General features: G+C 48.0%; 1 protein-coding gene across 1 annotated transcript in view; it reads right to left on the minus strand.

Moving 5' to 3' along the window:
- LOC146867374 (uncharacterized) overlaps positions 1–19,395 on the minus strand; it is a 196,720-nt gene that overhangs the window by 77,322 nt on the left and 100,003 nt on the right. The window contains exon 11 of the mRNA XM_085604594.1: positions 6,962–7,037. Within this exon, the coding sequence (XP_085460720.1) occupies positions 6,994–7,037 (44 nt within the window). The 3' untranslated portion in view covers positions 6,962–6,993. The remainder of the gene's footprint in view (positions 1–6,961; positions 7,038–19,395) is intronic.

The following is a 19,395-nucleotide window of genomic DNA, read 5'->3' on the forward strand; positions in this document are numbered from 1 at the left end:
ATTACGGGTCAAGGAAGCTAGGGGCGGTCCCCAGATCCCCGGGAGCCACCACAGAACTGAGCAGGAGAGTGAGTCAGGGACAAAAGGGGCACCTTAATTTGAGCCGGGGTGCCTAGGAACGCTTGCTCCAAAAATGAAGAAAACAGACATATGAGACATGGAATTGGAGGCAGAATACAATGGCAGTTTAATGAGAAGATGCAACTTCAAAGAAACCGCAGAATAGAGACATAAAGTACAAAATACAGAATCCAGATAATCATACAGCTGTCATAATATTCTCTGTATCTCAATTAATGTACTGACAGAGAGAGAGAGAAAACACATCTATAAATGCATCATGAGAAACAAGTTACACCAAGGAAAATGTTACCTAGGAACACTCACGTTTACTCTTAGAGCAAGCATTCCTGCAATTACAATACAAAATCTTTTAAATGCAAAAGTAAAGAGAACAATGGTTAAACATAACATGACATTTCATATAGGTAAAATAGAATAAGATACTTCAAGCAAAGCAGAGCAAGACATTTTAAGCAAAGGAAGACAAGAGCTCCCAGCTCTTGGGGAAAACCTGCACTGCCTGTTAACCTACATACAGACGGCGAGGTAGTCCGTCGATATCTGTGGGTGCTCCCTTTTTATATCATTTTGTGGGCTCCTTTGCACGCTACATCTACCTACGTATGCTACCCAAAAGCTTCGTCTGCAGATTTTACCAGACATTTCGTCATTTACCCACTTAATGCTGACAATGGACTGGGTGAAAAGGTCAGTCTCTCAGGCCAATCGCTTATCGTAAGTTCCATAGAGCAAGCAGAAAATAATGGGTATTGTACGGGAATTCAATATATTCATGTATAAAATCTCCTCAGTTCTCCTAACTTGACGCTCTGCGGTTGCCACTTCCTTAAAAGCGGGAAACCTGCCCAGGAAGCAAGTACCAGTCCAGGATGCAGCCTACTGTATGTCGACAGCTTCAGGGGGATGTTGAACTTTGATACCGAGCACGGAGCACTCGGGTAGGGTGGTGGCTACTAGTTTGGATCAGAAGGCCTCGCAGACCTGCCTTCAGACTGCTATACACTAAAATTGCAGAGCTATGGTCAATTTAACAAAGAGGCCTACATATTGAACAGAAGGGCCTACACAGGGGTTTTATGCTGGCTGAGTGGTAAGGATGTCTCAGGATAATTATATAGCAACACAGGACCCGCTGGTCAATTTAATACGGCCTACAAATGCAGCTGGCAGGGCAAGGACAAGGGTCTCATACTTCAGGTGTGGACAGAACGGGCCAGGGGCCCCCTGTGATACAAAATCTACCCTCCTTCAAGGCTGTGGCAATGTAATAGACCATTGTGGGCAGAAGGAAGAGGCAATGGTAATACAACCATACATGCCAACAGACCCGATTCAGCCAGGAAGCGTCCAATGTTTTTAAGCTCAAATGGGCTTTATTTGATCTGTCTCCTGTCTACAATATCCTCTTTTTCAATGTAACTCAAAGGGGAAAATCAATACCCCAGTTTTTTTTCAAAATCTCCCTCTTACCAAGTTCAAAATGTTCGCAAGTATGGTACATTGGATCATGGAAGGAAATGGGATAGGGACATGGACTTGGATAACAGAGGACAGGAGGGACATGGAGAGGTGCACCAAACTGACCCTGCAGGGCAGGCATCAGGGTTTGCAGCAGCACAATACACCACACAGGGCATGCAGGACGGGAGTGCAGCACAAAAATTCATAGAAAGCAAGAGGGAGGGGACAGGACCATGCACATGGACAACAGAGAACAGAGGGGCAAGAGGCAATGGTAGCTAGCTGACCATAATGGACAGACAGGAGAGAAAGCTGCAGCATAACAGACCATAAAGGGCAGGAGGGACGGATCAGGGGCATTACAATGGAACAGACAAGCCAGGAGGGAGGGAGTAGGGCTGGGGGCAAGGGGGCAGGGCAGGAGCAGCAAGATAGCCATGGAGGTCAGGCAGGATGGGCACTAGAAGCAAGACACACCATGAAGAGCAACAGTGAGACTGTGATGGCATACACACAGACCATGGAGGGAAGGTGGGAGGGGGTCAGGGGCAGCTAACTGACCACACAGGGAAGGTGGGAGGGGCCATGGCAGCACAGAAGACCATGCATGGCAAGTGGGAGGGTTAGTGGCAGCACAATGGCTATGATGGGCAAGAAGGAGGGTGGAGGGGCATGCACAAAGGACGATGGAGGATAGAAGGGAGGGTCAGGACCTGTGCACAGACAAGAAAGTTCAGGGGAAGGGACCTCACAACAGACCACACGGGGCAGGCAGGAGGAGCAGTTGCAGCACAACAGACCAGGGAGGGCAGAAGGGTGTGGCAGTACAATGGACCATGTAGGACAGGAGGAAGAGGATAGGGGCATGGCATGTGGACAGGCAGGGTGGAGGTGGCAGGGACAGGTTACAGTCATCTGACAATGCTAGGCAGGTGGGAGGGGAGTGGCAGCTCAACAGAACACTCAGAGTAGATAGGAGTGGCAGGTCCATGGGACATGGTGGGCAAAAAGGATGGAGCAGGGGCATGCACAAAGACATCGGAGGGCAGGGGGAAGGAGAATAGGGGCAGCAAACTAAGCACAGAGTTTAAGCAGGAGGTCAATGATGGGGCATAGAATTGGGCAATGGAGGGCAGGAGGAGTGGACTGGTACATCATACTAAATTGAGGGCAGTGGCAGCACATCAGACCATGCATGGCAGGAGGGAGGAGGCTAGTCCATGGATTCACACAACAGAGGATAGGGAGGAAGGGGATGGGGCAGCAAGCTAACTGTTCAGAGAAGGCGGGTATTAGGAACTTTATTGTTTTTAAAACATTGTGTCTGTGCGAACTACTTAAAATATGAACAAGTATGCAGCATAATCTCACTTTTATTCAGGAAGAAGAGGACGTTTGTGACTGTGACTCCGGGCTCACTTGGCAGAAACACCCCCTGACCCTCCACCCCCTATCGCAAAATGTAATGCCCGTGAAAAGGGTAGGTGAACACAGTGTTATATAGAACATAGTCCTGAGAGCACGATTGAAAATGAAAACTAGATATAGTGTATGGTATAAACTATGCACCAAAAAGTGTGATATAAGATGAACCGGGCGTGAAATATAATATGCAATACATTGTGCGCAATGACAGATTCATTGGAGAGCGCGAGATAGCACAGGCACTAGCGCGTGCTATGCGATATGCGCCTTGGAGTGTAATATGCACAGGGCAGTGTTGTGTAACCTAACTAGTCTCTAAAGTTGTAATATAAAATATGTGCTGGGGAGTGTAACGTTGCATATGCACTGTGACAAAGATATGGATCCCAGATTGTAATATGTATGGCATAGCACTGTGCGTTATAACATAGGCATCGAGAAAGGCACGTTAGATGGGGCAATATAACCCGTGCGAAGACAAGTGTGGCATGACATATTCACTGGGTGGTGTTACAGTGCACATGGGCTAGAGAGTGTTATAGCATATGCACTAGCTAGTGGAATACAACACAGAGGTCTGTGGCACTCGGCAGGCAATGGTGGGTGTAACACAGCATTGGGCTCTGTCAGGAGCACGCTGTGACTCTCAAGTGATGTTCGTCCCCTTTCCAGAGAGTAAAATAAAAAGTATTACACATCCGGCAGTGGATGTGTGTTTTATTAACCGTGAGGGGGTTTTCTTGCATAGTTTTGGTCGAATTTTTGTCGAATCCCCTTTGAATGGCTTGGTGTGCATGTGTATTAAATGTGCCCGTCAATAGCTACCCATGTTTGTATAAATAAACGACAAGGGTGTCTACCAGGATTAGGCACGGTAGGGCATCAGACATGTCAGAGCTTCACTAGTGGTGTAAATACATTCCACGTGGATTCATTGCATGCATAGTCGTCTTTTAATGAATATCACGCAAATCGTCATGGTGATAGGTACGTACGGTTTGTCCAGCATGTCCTAGGTGTGTCTATGAATATATATTTTTTAAAAATAATAAAAAACAGTGGCCGGCCCTGGGGATTGGAGTCAAACAAATATAATTAGGAGACTGGCCCTGGGGGATGGGGTCATCAGGGCCAATAAATTAGAATAAGAAGGGGAACCAAACAGCCCCCCTTCTTAAAAAACTAAAATAAATAAAAGACTGGCATTGTGCCGGAGGCCATGCCCCCTCCGTGCAGCACTCTGCAAACGCGCCCCCAACAGGCATCTCCAGTATGCGCCAGGGAGCTGCGCTGCAGCTAGGTGTTCTGAGGCCAAGCCCCTTTTTACACCTCTCTGCAACGCAGCTCTGTGGCGCTTACTGGAGGTACCTAGTGGTCTAGTTTGACCCTAGGGACCCTTAGGATTCAAGGGGACTTAAAATCTCTCAACTTAGAACAGCCACAGGGTGCGTTTACACAGTGGTGAAGGGAGGGGACGGGGCCTGAGGTGATGTGTGCAAACACGCACTATGGCACGTTTTAAATTGGGGATATAATTTCCCTTCAATACTGAGGGCCCCTGGGGGCTAACTAGCCCACCAAGTGCTTCCAGTAAGCGCCACTGAGCTGCACTGCAGAGAGGTGGTCCAGGCCGTGCCACTTTTTGCACCTCTCTGCAACGCAGCTCTGTGGCACTTACTGGAGGTACCTAGTGGGCTAGTTGGACCCTAGGGACCCTCAGGATTCAAATGAACTTAATCTCCCAACTAAAAATGGACACAGGGCGTGTTTACACAGTGGTGAATGGAGGGGACGGGGCCTGAGTTAACGTGTGCAAAAACGCCCTGTGGCCTGTTTTAAGAGGTAGTTTTAATCCCCATGCCCTATTATATACTAGGGGCTTACAGAGGAGGTCATGCTAATCACAGGGGGACCCCAACGCATAATGTTCCCTAGTGTATGTAGGTGTTTTCACTGTATTCTAAGTGTCTTTTAACATAGCACTGGCTCTAGGACTGGTTAGTCAGACTCAGTTACCACCAGTATCCGTCTGAAAAAGTTGAGGGTACAGGATGATTTTGCAACAAGGCTTCTTTCTGCTCTTCTTTTTGTTCTTTCTGCACGTTATCCTTCTTCCTGCACTTATCTTCGTATTTGAGGACTTCTGTTGCTTCTTTCTGCACTTCTTTTGTTTCTTTCTGTGCATTTTTTCTTCTTTCTTCACATGTCCTATCTCTGTAGGCATAGTTAGAAATTAGCATTTAAAAAACCTTTGAAATTCACAGAAAAAACCATAGGTTTCAGGCACGTTATAGTTAGGAATTAGCATTTAAAAAACCTCAGAAATTCACTGAAAAAACCATAGGTTTCAGGGGTGTTATAGTTAGCTGGACTTTTCACTTGTACAAAACCATTGAAATTCCCCCGTTATAGTTAGTTCAGCTAACTATAACTCGCGCGCCCGCAATGCACTGCTGATGACGTCACATATTACATCACTCATGACATGGTCAGTGACATCACTCATGACATCACTGATGACATCTCAAATGACATCACTGATGACATCACTGATGACATCATCCTTGTGATAGAGTGGCAGACCTCCTCTCACTCTAATATAACCTTTGATACACACATTCAAAAATAGAGACTAAAATTTTCAAAACAATGGACATACCAATACCAGTTACAACAACCTCTTCAGTAATTCTAAGATCCACATACACATCCACTCATTCACCAACAGTCCTATACAGTCACTCATACATCTACTCACTCATCATATGTACTCATACACCTATACATCCTGTTACACAATGCCACTCATCCATAGAGTTACTCACACACATAGTCACTCATGCTAATAAAGAATCAAACATACATTTACTTGCATATACAGTTATACACACACCACCATACTTACTTCTACGGAAACTTACACATACTTAGTCTTTTAAACAATCACTTATAGAAACACATACTTATTCATACAGGAACTCTTTCAATCTCTCACTCTCACATATACTCACATATATACACCAATAGTCACATATACTAGTTTAAAACATATGTAGTTACTCATAAAGACACTATTGAGACAGTCATTCACTCACTAACACACCCATACACACACTCATCCACCCATACAGTCCTGCACACATGCTGTGTTCAACCCATACAAACAGTGAGTCACTCATTCATGCACCTATGCACTACGTAATACCCCCCACCGAACCATGCAGACACTCAGACTGATACTCAAAAAACCAACTAATAACCTATATAGACACCCATGTAGCTACTCACCAACCCATGCAGCCACTTATACACAAAGTGAGAGACTGATACAGATATTTACATATTTAAACATTACTCACTAAGCCATGTATTCACTATGATACACTTAATCAGTCAGTTACACAATCAATTTTTCAAAAACAAATCATCCATTTAGACACTTATATACCCATTTATTCTTCCATCGACCTTGAGATATACATATATAAAAAATATTTAATTTTCAGAAAAACACACATTCACTGGATGATGTCATCAGTGATGTCATTTGAGATGTCATCAGTGATGTCATGAGTGATGTCACTGACCATGTCATGAGTGATGTAATATGTGACGTCATCAGCAGTGCATTGCGGGCGCGCGAGTTATAGTTAGCTGAACTAACTATAACGGGGGAATTTCAATGGTTTTGTACAAGTGAAAAGTCCAGCTAACTATAACACCCCTGAAACCTATGGTTTTTTCAGTGAATATATATATATATATATAGATATGTATATAGCAATGATAATTTGTTGGGACACAATATTCTGGTAGAATGCTGATGCATAGTGAGCAGAACCTAAGGACCGTACAAAAAAGGTAAGGGTACTGGGCGTAGAGTGTAGAGTTCACATGGATTTCCAGGACCAATCTATCCAGCATCTTTTATACAGTGGCATACCCAAACTAATACATATGACAAACGTTCAGAGTGAACGGTATCATTTACCTTTTTTTTGTTGTTCTGAAGAATGCCTTGATTTATGTTTCCAAAACTGTAGCCTGTTGCTTCAGAAGGTCAAGTTCTAAGGAAAGAAAGATATCTTCATAATCTGGCATTGTCTTGTAGTACCTTTTGATTTTTTAAATCTGCATGCAGTTAGTTCATATGTGATTTCCACAGAACAAATCAGAAATTGCATATGTAATGAAGTGACATTATGAAATCACTTTTGAACCAAGTCAGGGGGCCTCAAATGACGACAATCCTGGAAATATAAAAAATGGTAACACCTGATCATGTGGACAGATCTAAACTATGAGTCTTTCACTAAGGAAGTCCCCTGTTGACATAGGCCCTTAATACGTTCTCCCATTTATTCAATGTACAGTCTTCTAAACACTCTGGAGAGCCAGCATGTGTTTGCCTCTTCTGTTGCTCCGGCCTGAGGCTTTTTAAGAGCTGATAAGTAGATCTAACTTCTATATCCAAGTGGAAAATTGGTATGTAATGGTACACACCTAGTGATGAGGCAACTCCAAGGGTTCTCATTTCTGGCACATAAGCCAATGTAAAAGAATAGATTCCAAGTAAAGGACGCGCTTACAATTTCCTTGGTCACCGTGAGGTGAACGGCTGATTTCTGGCTTAGCATTGCCGTGAGGGGAACGGCTGTAGTGTTTCCCACACCGCCGTGTGGGGAACGGCAACACTACCGGGAACTACAACTCCCAGAAGGCCCGGACTAGCGCTGTGAACCGGCGTCACCAGAGGGCGCCTGGAGCCCTCAAATACAGCAAGGGGCTAACGCAGCATGGGACGCGCGCGGGCGAAGCCCGGGCGAAGGGCGGGCCCATCCGCGACCGTCGGAGACCGGAGGAGGCTGGGCTGGGCCACGTCCCCAACTGCTACAACATGGGTAAGAGAAAACTGCTTGGGAATCAAGGGCAGGGGGGAGCAAATGCTAAAGTGCCACGAAAGTCTTCTTCTATAATTTCATACCTGACCTCGGCTGTGGGAGTGCTGAATAATGAAAGAGAAGATGCCGAAAGGGAACTGAGCATAAGCAATAAGGAGGGTGAAGATATCCTGGAAAATGGTCTTCCATCAGTAACCCCCATACCCCTGGATCCTGTGGTGGTGGTGATTAATGGACCAAACACTGTTTCTGAATCCCCGGTGACTGATAGCATTGATATAGGAGAGGGGGATACAATATTGCAAGTGCCTGCCACGGATGGGGTAAAGTTGACAAAAGGCCCATTTTTCAGGCTACAGGGGCTCGGGGATCAGCCAAAAAATCAAGTAAAAAACAAAAGGGTCTAAAAACAAGTCAAGTAAAGCCTGTTTCTGTGCTGGATGGGAATACTCAATTAGTGCTCCGGAACCTGGTGGAAGAGATTTTCTCTACTCGGTTTGAGGCAATACTGACTAACATCGCCAAAGAAGTTATTGACACTATGAATTTGTGCGTTGCGGACTTGAGGAGAAAATGTGACCGTTTGGATTCTATGATAGACTCTTTTAGAACTGACGCAAAATGTACCTCTCAAGTTAATGCACGGTTGAATCCATCTTTGTCCCCCCACCCCAAGGCTGATGTAGATCCTCGAGGAAAACATTTAATGAGTCACCAGCTTACACCTTTGGTCGAGCCACAACAACTCGATGCTGCAGTTAGCCACTTGGGGTCTATTGGTCGAGGTGTAGGCGAAGGTCTCATGCCATCTAGAGATAAAGGTTGTGTTGACCTTACTGAGGTAGGCATGAATGTGGCTTTTAATAAGACTGCGGTACAGCAGGGGAAAAAACTATGTCCTAATACATGCAAAATTAATTTACCCCCAGAGGCCACTCCTTTGGTCGCGATTCTAGTAGGGGTCCCACCATTAACTACTTATGAAACTGAATCTACTGAGGCTTTATTGCGCAAAACAAATAACTGGTGTGAGCATCATTCGTCTGGTCCCGCTGGGATATTTGCCCATATCATAATGGCTAGACGAGTTGGATTGGTGGGTAATGGCCCTAAACGCGTCCCAGGTGACTGTATTATAGTCAATTTTAACAACAGGACATAGCCGAGAGGATGTTTTGGAATGCAACTGAACCAATTGGGAGTGATATTAGAGCTGTCCCTTTGGGTTTTTTCTACCCTCCCTCTAGGGTGCTGCGAGCTCACATTAGCCCTACCCAATTGGGGCAGACCTTCTCACATGATTTTGCTAGCAGATCGTATGTTGGTAAGGCTAGGGAGGCTGATGTAATATTACTAAAAAAGACATCCTTATTACCTATACCTAAGGACAGTGGGCCGCTACTTTCAAATAGATTTCTTCCCCTTACCCTAATGGATCAGAATGATTGACCAGTGGGGTCAGGGGTGGATAGAGTAGTTTTGCCCCAAATAGTCCATGGATTAGAAGATAGTAGAGTAGATTCCACCCTAACATGTAAAATTATTAGCTGGAACATTGCAGGCCTTAATTCTAAAAGAGACGACCCATTATGGCTGAATGCTATAAACCGGTACGATATAATCGCTCTTCAAGAAACATGGGATAGGGGGAGGAGCCTAGCGCGCATCCAAGATGGTCGCGTGAGCACAGGGCTCCCCGGACCCTTTCTGCTCCTCGGAATTTATCCTGAGAATATCCTGACGTGGCTTATGGAATCTGGGAGATAAAGACCAGCTGAGCATATATCTCTTTTCAAAAATCAAATCGGACCTGGGAATCCTGAGTTGTCGTCGTCGGAACTTTTGGGACCCACCTGACGGAGGTGACCGGGGTGAAGGTGACCCGAGGGGCCGGGCTGCAATTGAACAACAGCGGCTTCAGCGCGGTGCCAGCTGCCGATCCACCACTTTCGGTTTCGGTTTTGGACTTCAGGAGACCAGCGGGCGGGTGCGCTCGGGGTGGCGAGGTGCTTCCTGGGCCTCTGCACGAGGTTTTCTTCCACCTGCCACTAGAGTGCCTATCGCCTCGGACCCCCTATACCGACATTTTGTGGTCTTCTTGCTGGTGCCCTTACACCTCTTGATTGGAGGTCCCCTTGAGTGACCGTGTTCACATGGGGGGCAAAGGGGGTCCCGAGGGGCGCAAGACCAAGGCTTCCCTCCGCGGGGGAGCAGTCCAGAGCAATAACATGGACCGCTACACCCAGGGCAGGGGGTCCCCTGGCGCTGCTGGCCTCCCCTCGGATACTGCGGGGGGAGGCACGACCGTCTCTACGGAACTATCCCTGCAGGACATTATGGGCGCCATTGATGGCATTAGGGAAACCATCGCGACGCAATATGAGGCCCTGGCCCGTAAGATTGACACTGTCGCGATTGATGTCACCCTGATCCGGGCCGACCTCTCCAAAACTAACGAGAGGGTCCAGGCTCTCGATACACGGACCTCCACCCTCGGTGCGGAGATGTCGGATCTGCGGGCCGCGCTTGGAGACATCAGGGTGGTCAACGATCATATGGCCCGGCGGCTTGAGGACTTCGAGGGACGGGCCCGACGCAACAACATCCGCGTCATAGGTGTACCGGAGTCCTCCGACGGCCGCCCGGTTGACCTCGTGGTCGAGGAACTCATCCTGAAACAGTTGTCCCCGGCTGGCCTAAGTAAGTTCTTTGCCGTGGAGCGGGCCCATCGAGTTCCGGGCGGTCGGCCACGGCCGGGGGCCCCCCCGAGGCCTATCGTGGCCAAACTGTTCCACTACAGGGACCGCGACGCTATTCTGCAGGCCTCACGGACCCACGGCCCGGTTCGTCATGAGAACTCGACCATCAATTTTTATCCGGACTTCACGCAACTGGTCCAGAAACAGCGGATGGGATTCCAAGGGGTGAAGCGTCGTCTCCGCGAGCTGGGCCTAAAGTATTCGATGCTCTACCCTGCAAAACTCCGAGTGGAACATGGGGATCGGACAGCCTTTTTTGACTCTCCTGTGGCCACAAGTGACTGGCTGGACTCTCTGCCGGACGGAGGTGGCCGTCCCGGACTCTCTGCGGGCACCGCGGGTGACGGGTCCCCTTTAGAATGACTTTTGGTCCTTGATTTTGCCGTTTTGCACTGCACAGTTGGTTCTTATTTCATTTGTATATTGTGTTTTACCAGGACCAGTGAGGGGGGCGGGCGGGGACGGGTCCCTTACCTCCTCTGGGGTCTTTTCGTAGAATGGGGTTAGTGGGGCGACAGGCACACTGCAAGTTGGGGGGGTTTTTTGGCCCGCAGGGGTGCAGGGTGGGGGGAGTTGGTCTTGGGGTGGGGTTGGGGGGGAGGAGGGGTTGTTTTGCTGTGTGTTTTTTGTTTACAGGGCGAGGTACTGATTTTTGTCCACATCTGGGAACTGTGCTGCAGGCTGGGGGACCCTTGATCTATTGGGGGGGATGGGGGGGGACGGGTTGAGGCTTATGTCATGGAACGTCAATGGGTTGGGGGACCGTATCAAGCGGGGTGTAGTACTGCAATATTTGCGTCGTTTGACTCCTGATGTGGTGTTTCTCCAGGAGACGCATCTGGTTGGCAATGTTTGTCATGCAATGAACAGGGGGGGATACCGCCTCGTGGCCCATTCTGGTTTCACAACTGGTTCCAGGGGGGTGGGCATTCTCCTGCGAACCTCACTTCCGGTGGAGATCACTAAGATAGTCTCGGATGACAGAGGGCGCTATGTGTGTTTGATTGGGAGGTGGGAGGGGCAGCCCCTTACCCTGGTTTCAGTTTACGTCCCCCCGGGCCTCCAGAACTCCACCTTCACTGACTTGGGTCGAATGCTGCTTGACCTTCCGGACAGCCTCCTGCTCATGGGCTGGGACTTTAATTCTGTGGTTTCGGGTGAACTGGATCGTCACCCACCAAGGACCCTCCCCGCTGCCCAGGCATGGCTGGGTGGGATGCTGGAGACCTTCGGCCTGGTGGATAGTTGGAGATTAATGCATCCGACCCAATGTCAATTCACCTTTCACTCGGGGGCGCATGGGAGTCTCTCTAGGTTAGACTACTTCCTTATGCCCGCGGCGCAGACTGGTCGGATTCGAGAGGTCAGGCACCTGGCGCGGGGTATCTCCGACCATTCTCCGCTGTGGCTTCTTTTTGACACCGGGTCGCGGTCTGCAGGGCGGATCGCTCCCATTAACCCATGGTACCTGCGAGACCCTACGACTCGTGACAGCCTGGTTAAGGCTATGGACCAATACTTCCTTGATAACGAGGGGTCGGTGTCGTCTGCAATGTCCCTGTGGGAAGCCTTTAAAACCGTGATCCGCGGACACGCCCTCTCCCAGATAGTGGTGGCTAAGAGGGTCAAGAGTGAGGCAGTGGTGAGGCTGGAGACTGACATCTCGGGGCTGGAGTCGGCCTTGGAGGCGAATGTCACTCCGGACGGGCTCCATGCCCTCAGCCTGAAACAGTTTGAATATAGGTCCCTGGTCACTGACGCGGCCAAAACTATGTATAGGGAGCAGCAGGGTCGACTGTACGACGCCGGGGACAAGGCGGGAAAGTTGATCGCGTGGCTGGACAGGAAGGAGAGAGTGAATCGTGTGGTCCCGGAGTTGCGTGCTGCGGATGGTGTGTGTGTGACTGAGCCGGATGAGATTGTGGAATGTTTCGCCGACCACCTCCGGGCTGTGTACTCCCCAGTGACTGACAGGGATGAGGACGACTCTCGCCTTCTACTGAGGGATATCGCCTTGCCCGGCCTGTCCGTTGAGGACCGTGAGCGGCTGGACGCCCCCTTGTCGGCGGATGAAATAGCGACCGCGATCCGCTCCCTTCGCTCGGGCAAGGCTATGGGTCCCAACGGTCTGCCCATTGAGCTATATAAATTGCGCCCTGACAAGCTTGCGCCCTTCCTCAGTCGCATGTTCCGTGAGTCTCTTGCGGCGGGTTCCCTTCCGGCCGACCAGCGTTTGGCCACGATAGTCGTGATCCCCAAGGAGGGCAAGCCGCGAGACCGCTGTACTTCTTACCGGCCTATTTCACTGCTAAATGCAGAGCCTAAGATCCTGGCGAAAGTCCTTGCCAATCGTCTGTTGAGCGTCGTGTGCGATCTTATTCATCCGGACCAATGCGGCTTCATCCCGCATCGTAACACCGCTCTTAACTTGCGGCGTCTTCACGGCGCCCTTGCCAGGGCGGAGCTCCTCTCCGAACCGGCCGTGCTGGTTTCTTTGGATGCCACGATGGCTTTTGACACCATCGAGTGGCCATTCCTCTGGGCTGTCTTGGCTAAATTTGGCTTTGGGGAAGGATTTATTGGCTGGGTGAAGCTTCTTTACACGGGACCTATGGCTCAGGTGGTGGTGAATGGGCGGGTCTCTCGGCCCTTTGCCCTCGGCAGGGGCACGAGGCAGGGATGCCCGTTGTCCCCTTTGCTCTTTGCTCTCGCCCTGGAGCCACTCGCTGCTTGGCTCCGCTGGGAGCCCTCGCTTAGAGGGATCCGGTGGGCCCCGGGCTTCGAAGATCGGGTCTCGCTGTATGCGGACGATATTCTCCTGTATCTCACCTCACCGCGGCAGTCGCTCAACGTCCTCTTTGACGTTCTGACTTCCTTTGGGAACAATTCGGGTCTCACGATCAACTGGTCTAAATCCTGCGTCTATCCGATCTCCGGTGGTCCTCCTCTCCTGCCGCCTCGGCTTCCGATCCAAGTATCTTTGAGCGGCTTTAAGTACCTGGGGATATACGTTGCGCTGGACCCGGTGGCTCGCTATGAGCAGAATCTCCTGCGTCCACTTCGGCGTTTGCGAGAGGACACGGCCCGGTGGTGCAGGCTGCCCCTGTCCCCGCTGGGTCGGGCCGCGCTGTTCAAAATGATGTCCCTTCCCAGGTTCCTCTATGCACTCCAGAACTCCTTCGACGTCATCCCAGTGGCCTACTTTCGGGAGGTGGAGAGCCTGCAGAGGAGACTGGTGTGGGACGGGCGGGCGCGTATTGCTCTTGCTAAGCTTACTCTCCCCTGGTACGACGGGGGCATCGCGCTTCCCGACATTCGCAGGTATTATTGGGCCGCGCAGCTTTCGGCCATTAATCATGCCACGTATGCGCCTGGCCTGAATCCGGCGTATGAGATGGACAAGTTCCTGCTTCCCGGCGGGAACTATAACAGGGCACTTTACTCCCGCTCGGCTGGCCGGACCCTTACGTGTCCTACTAAGATTGCGGTGCGGACCTGGAGGGCTGCCACTGCGGCCACGGGCTGGAGTGAGCGACTAACATGTGCTACTCCTTTGTTTGCCTCCGATCGCCTGGGCAGCCTCTGGACTACGAAGGGGTTTGACCAGTGGGACACGATTGGTATCAGCAAAGTGGGAGACCTGTGGCATAAGGGCGCGGTTAAGACTTTCGCGGTGCTTCAGGCCGAATATGAGCTTACGGACAGGGAGTTCTTCCGCTATGCCCAGGTTCGACACGCCCTGCTCTCGGTCTTTGGGGAGGGGACCAAGATCCCGGTTTCCTCGCCCCTCGAGGACCGCATACTTGACGGACATGTCCCTGACAGTACTATTTCTTTAATCTATAAAAAACTGATCAATCATCGGGCTGACCTCTTTGTGCGCCTTCGGGAGGCTTGGACGGGGGATGGGGTGGAATTGGACGACGAGGACTGGCAGTCTGCACTGTCGTCCCCCAAGGAGGTCGCCATTCCAGCCCGTGTCCGGTTGGTACAGCTTAAGATTCTTCACCGGGTGTATGTGACGGGTCCTCGCTTGGTCTCGATGGGATTTTCCGACGACGGGCTCTGTAAGCGGGGTTGTGGGCTCAGCGCCACCTTTCTCCATATCCTGTGGGAGTGCCGCGAGGTGGCGGACTACTGGCGCCGGGTCCATACGGTTATGGGACAGGTCACTGGGGTTGTGCTGCTGCCGGAGGTGCGTCGCTGTGTCCTGAATGTGTGGGAGCCCAATGATTACAGCGCAGCTCAGACTCGGTGGGCGGCCCTGGGGAACATGATTGCCAAGAGAGATATAGCGCAGCTTTGGGGTGCCCAGCGGCCGCCCACCGTGTCAGTATGGAAGGAGAATATGGACTGGTGTATGTTCAGGGAGAAGACTGTGTATGTGGCCCGTGGTAAGCCGGGGGCATGGGGCAGAATCTGGGGGCAATGGAATGCGTATCGCGGGGGTATCTGTACGCCCCCCCTGGTGGACACCGATATCGCCATGTCCCCCTGACCCTTGACGGTTCCTGGCACCTTTTGGAATGACTACATATGGACGTTCATTTCCCTTGGCCCCCCCCCGTCCCCAGCCTCCCGGTACTCCTTCCTTTAGCAGGCTGCTTAATGGTCTGAACTGGAGTTCCCCGGAGGAAGCCTGATCAGCGCTGTTTGTCTTTATGCCTCGCCTTTTGTTTTTCTTTTAGTTTTTGTGTCTGTTGGACTTAAGTCTCCTGTTCCTTTAGAACTATCCGGAGCCACTACGGGGCCGAGCCCCGGGAACCGACTGCAGCCTTGATAAATGTATATTTCATTCTGTACTTAGCGGCCGGCCCTGGTGGTTGTAGGCCCGTGCTTGTAATCGAATTATTGTTCAATAAAATTTAAAAAAAAAAAAAAAAAAAAAAAAAAAAGAAACATGGGATAAGGGGGGCGGTTTCTGGCTGGATGGGTTCAGATCCTATTCCCTATCGGCATGCCCGTCGTTGGCTGGAAGAGCAAAGGGAGGGTTGATGTTTCTTCAATCCTATAAGATAAACGGTACCTTAAGAAGACTTGAGGTTGACTCGTACAATCTTCTGATATTAGAAGTAAGCTGTCCAAATAATTTCAAATTATTACTTATTAATTTTTATAATTCAAGTGAGAGTGATGTTATTAATCAACATTTGATAAAATTGAACACTTTTTTAGTCGAATATAGGAAAAATCAATCCACATTTTATCATATTTTACTTTTAGGTGATTTTAATATACATTTATGCGACCGTCATTGCCATATTACTGATCATTTGGTCCACACGAATTCAGAGACACCTCATTTTGAGCACTCCCCCCAGGGTGCTGCCCTGGAGGGCTTTTTGGCAGAAGCTGATCTTATTGAACCTGCTTTTGTTAATTTTGCTGATTGTTATTTTACATTTAAGTCTAGTGAGACTATTATTGATTATATCTTTTTGTCTCCAAATTTGCTTGACAAGGTAATTTTTTATAATGCCATAGTCTCGCCTTTTAGCGATCATAATCCTGTCTTACTGGAATTGGCCGATAGCTGCGGGTTTTTAGGTACTGGAGGGGGAAAATCAGGTGCTACTAATTTGGTAACACGTGATCAAGGTAGGAGGCTTAAGTGGTCTAAAGTGTTGCCTGCCACATTTTTTAATGATTTATGTGTTAAATCTAAGGCCTCCATAACAACTTGTATTGATCCCTCCAACCCTGCGGATGTTATACTCGGGGCTTTTGTGGGTATCTGCAGTCAGATTGCTGCAGACCTGACCACCAAGACCAAAGGGAAAGCCATTCAGAAAGAAAAATGGTTTGACGATAATTGCTCACAAGCCCATCGTGCCTTGATTCTAGCCTTGAAAAGTTCTCCTCGAGACAGGTCCTTGATAGTGAGGTTAAGGAAACACTATAAGTTAGCTGTCCATAGGCGGAAAGTAGAGATTAAAGCAGAAGCCTGGAATGCCCTTTTATCCGTTGACATTCTAAAGGATAGCGCCAGGTTTTGGTCTATTGTCAATACTCCTCTTTTTTCAGGCTTGGATAATAATTGTCAGGATAGTAATGTCACAGAAGCCCAGTGGCTCTCCCATTTTAAAAGAATATATGGTTCTGATGAGTCAACTAACACCGTTCCTAATATCTCACTTCAGCAAGGTATAGTACCTCTTATCTTTGAAGCTGAGGACATTGAAAAAGCAATAATAAACACCTCAAGCAATAAAGCGCCTGGCCCAGATCATGTCCCAGCCGATATCTATAAGTATAATCCTAGTTTCTGGGCAAAGATACTGGTCAATGTTTTTAATGCGGCGGCTTTAATTGGGTTCCCTGTTTCATGGCCTCACTCAATTATTATACCAGTTTTTAAAAAGGGTCAGCGGAGCGAACCAAGGTGTTATAGCCCAATATCCTTGATTGATTCAATTGTTAAAATTTTAGATAAAGTCATATTTGGTAAAATTACAGACTGGGCAGATGAAAACAAAATAATATCTAATCTCCAATATGGCTTTCGCCAAGGCCGAAGCACCATGGACCAATGCTTGAATCTTTTCCTTTTAATAGGTAAATATACCATGGCCAAAGAGGGCTCGCTGAAGTTGGCCTTTATGGATCTGACCTCAGCTTTCGACCTGGTTAACAGGTCGAAGCTGTGGAGTATCTTATTGGAAATGGGCCTGGACCCGGCATTGGTTTATTTTTTAGCAGACCTTCATCGTGACCTTACTGCATCAATTAGGCTCTCCCAGGATGGTAGATGTTCTAAATCTTTTAAATCCAGGAGGGGTGTTCGACAGGGGTGCATAATGGCGCCCCTGCTTTTCACCCTATACATCAATGCCCTGGATAAAACTTTGGTCAAAGCAAGCCTGGACATTCCGCGTGTAGGAGAAACCTTAATTCCGGTTCTCCTATACGCGGATGACGCTGTATTACTGGCACGAACTTCGGTAGGTTTACAGCGTCTTTTAGATGCGTTCGGAGCTTTTATGATGTCCTTGGACCTGGTAGTAAATATTGATAAATCACATATTCTGTCTACAGGTCGTAGAGTCACAAAACCAAAAATCTTTTATTGTAATGGTGGCTTAGTGTCTTCTGTGTCCTCTTTTATTTTTTTAGGGGTAGTTTTTGATGAAAGGAGTTCTTGGGTTCCCCAGCAAAAAACGAAAAAAAAATGCAGTTATAAGATCAACTTCTGCCTTATTAGGGTTTGCTCAGCGTCAGGGGGAAAGACCAATGGAGGCTAATATTAAGATATATAAATCCAAGTGTCTTGCCATAGCGGCCTATGGCTCCTCCATATGGGGTTATAAACCCCAGCCAGAGCTACAGATAGCTGAAAACAGATTCTTTCGTAATCTCCTTTCAGTTCCGCAATCTACCGCCAGTTTTTCCATACATCAGGAATTGGGTCTGGGTTTTTTATCGGATACTCTGAGCTTGGCTCCGTTACTCTGCTGGCTCAGAGTATGGCTTAACCCAGAACTATCCTTGAACCAACAGATATTGCGGGATTGTGTTAAACTGGATAAAGACTGTAACATTAATTGGTTGGTTTATGTTGAATCAATGCTTTTTAAACTAGGACGGCAGGAATTATATGATCATCCTGAGAAAATTAGGAAGGAGGACCTGAATTGGGTTAAAAAGAATTTTATAAAAATGATGATGGTGGAACGGGAAGGAAATGAGTTGCAGAAGCCTTTAGTTAGGGCCTATTTCTTGGTAAAAACAACATTCTTGATAGAACCTTATCTGTTAATTGTTACTAAGCCATTCCATCGATGGCTACTGACCAGATTCTGTTTCAATTTGATCCATTTGACCTTGGGAGACTATGTGGGCTGGTCTAAGCCTGAGGAAGCAGGATTATGTACCTGTGATAACCACTCCATCCAAGACACCTTACATTTCCTATTGTTCTGCAAATATTACACTGTTATTCGGAAGAAGTTTTTGGTTCCTCTACTTTTTAAGAAGGGTTTCCAACAGGCCAAACCTGATTTACTTTATTTGCAAATGTTAACTGACACGTGGGAAATTTGTAATATTGCTTCCTTTTTAGTTGCCGCTGTCAGGATTAGGGGGAAAATCATAAATATATGATATCCAGGTAAAATTGATTGATGTACTAGAAAAGTATTCTTTAAAATATGCCAGTATATTGGCTGCCGAAATATAATAAGTAATCATGTATTTCTAGGTACCTTCAGTCTTATGGCTATGAAATAACTTTTTAATGACACATTTAGGATTGATTATAATACTGTTATTTATTTCTGTATTTGTTCTAGACTGTAGTTGTTGTCTTGTACTTTTATGATTTTAATTAATCGAATAAAGTGGATTGATTGATTGATTGAAGTAAATTATGAGTTAGCAAGTACAATCTCTACCTTTGTCAGCTAAAAAAGCTTTATTCTCCCTAAGGGTATTTGAAATGAATAACTGAAATCGCGCACTGTAGTCTGCCTGTAGACCGCACATGTGAATCAGATGAGCAGACCGCAGTGATCCATTTCCTTTATCCATTCCAAATACCATTAGGGAACATAAAGTTTTTTCATCTGCCAGAGAGAATATACTCTCCAACTGGTGATTACTTGGAATGTATGCTATCACAGTAGCCTAGGGACCAAGACTTTTGTTTGGCTGGCTCGGGTGGGACTTCGTTCCCCAGAATTCACTTGTGTAAGGAGGAGGGGCTGCCACACGTTAAGTGCTTAAAAGTGCTAAGCATCTCCCACGTTGCGAGACACACCCGGGCGAAG

This window comes from Triturus cristatus, chromosome 1_2, assembly GCF_964204655.1.
Source record: "Triturus cristatus chromosome 1_2, aTriCri1.1, whole genome shotgun sequence".
In the NCBI taxonomy this organism is placed as follows: domain Eukaryota; kingdom Metazoa; phylum Chordata; class Amphibia; order Caudata; family Salamandridae; genus Triturus; species Triturus cristatus.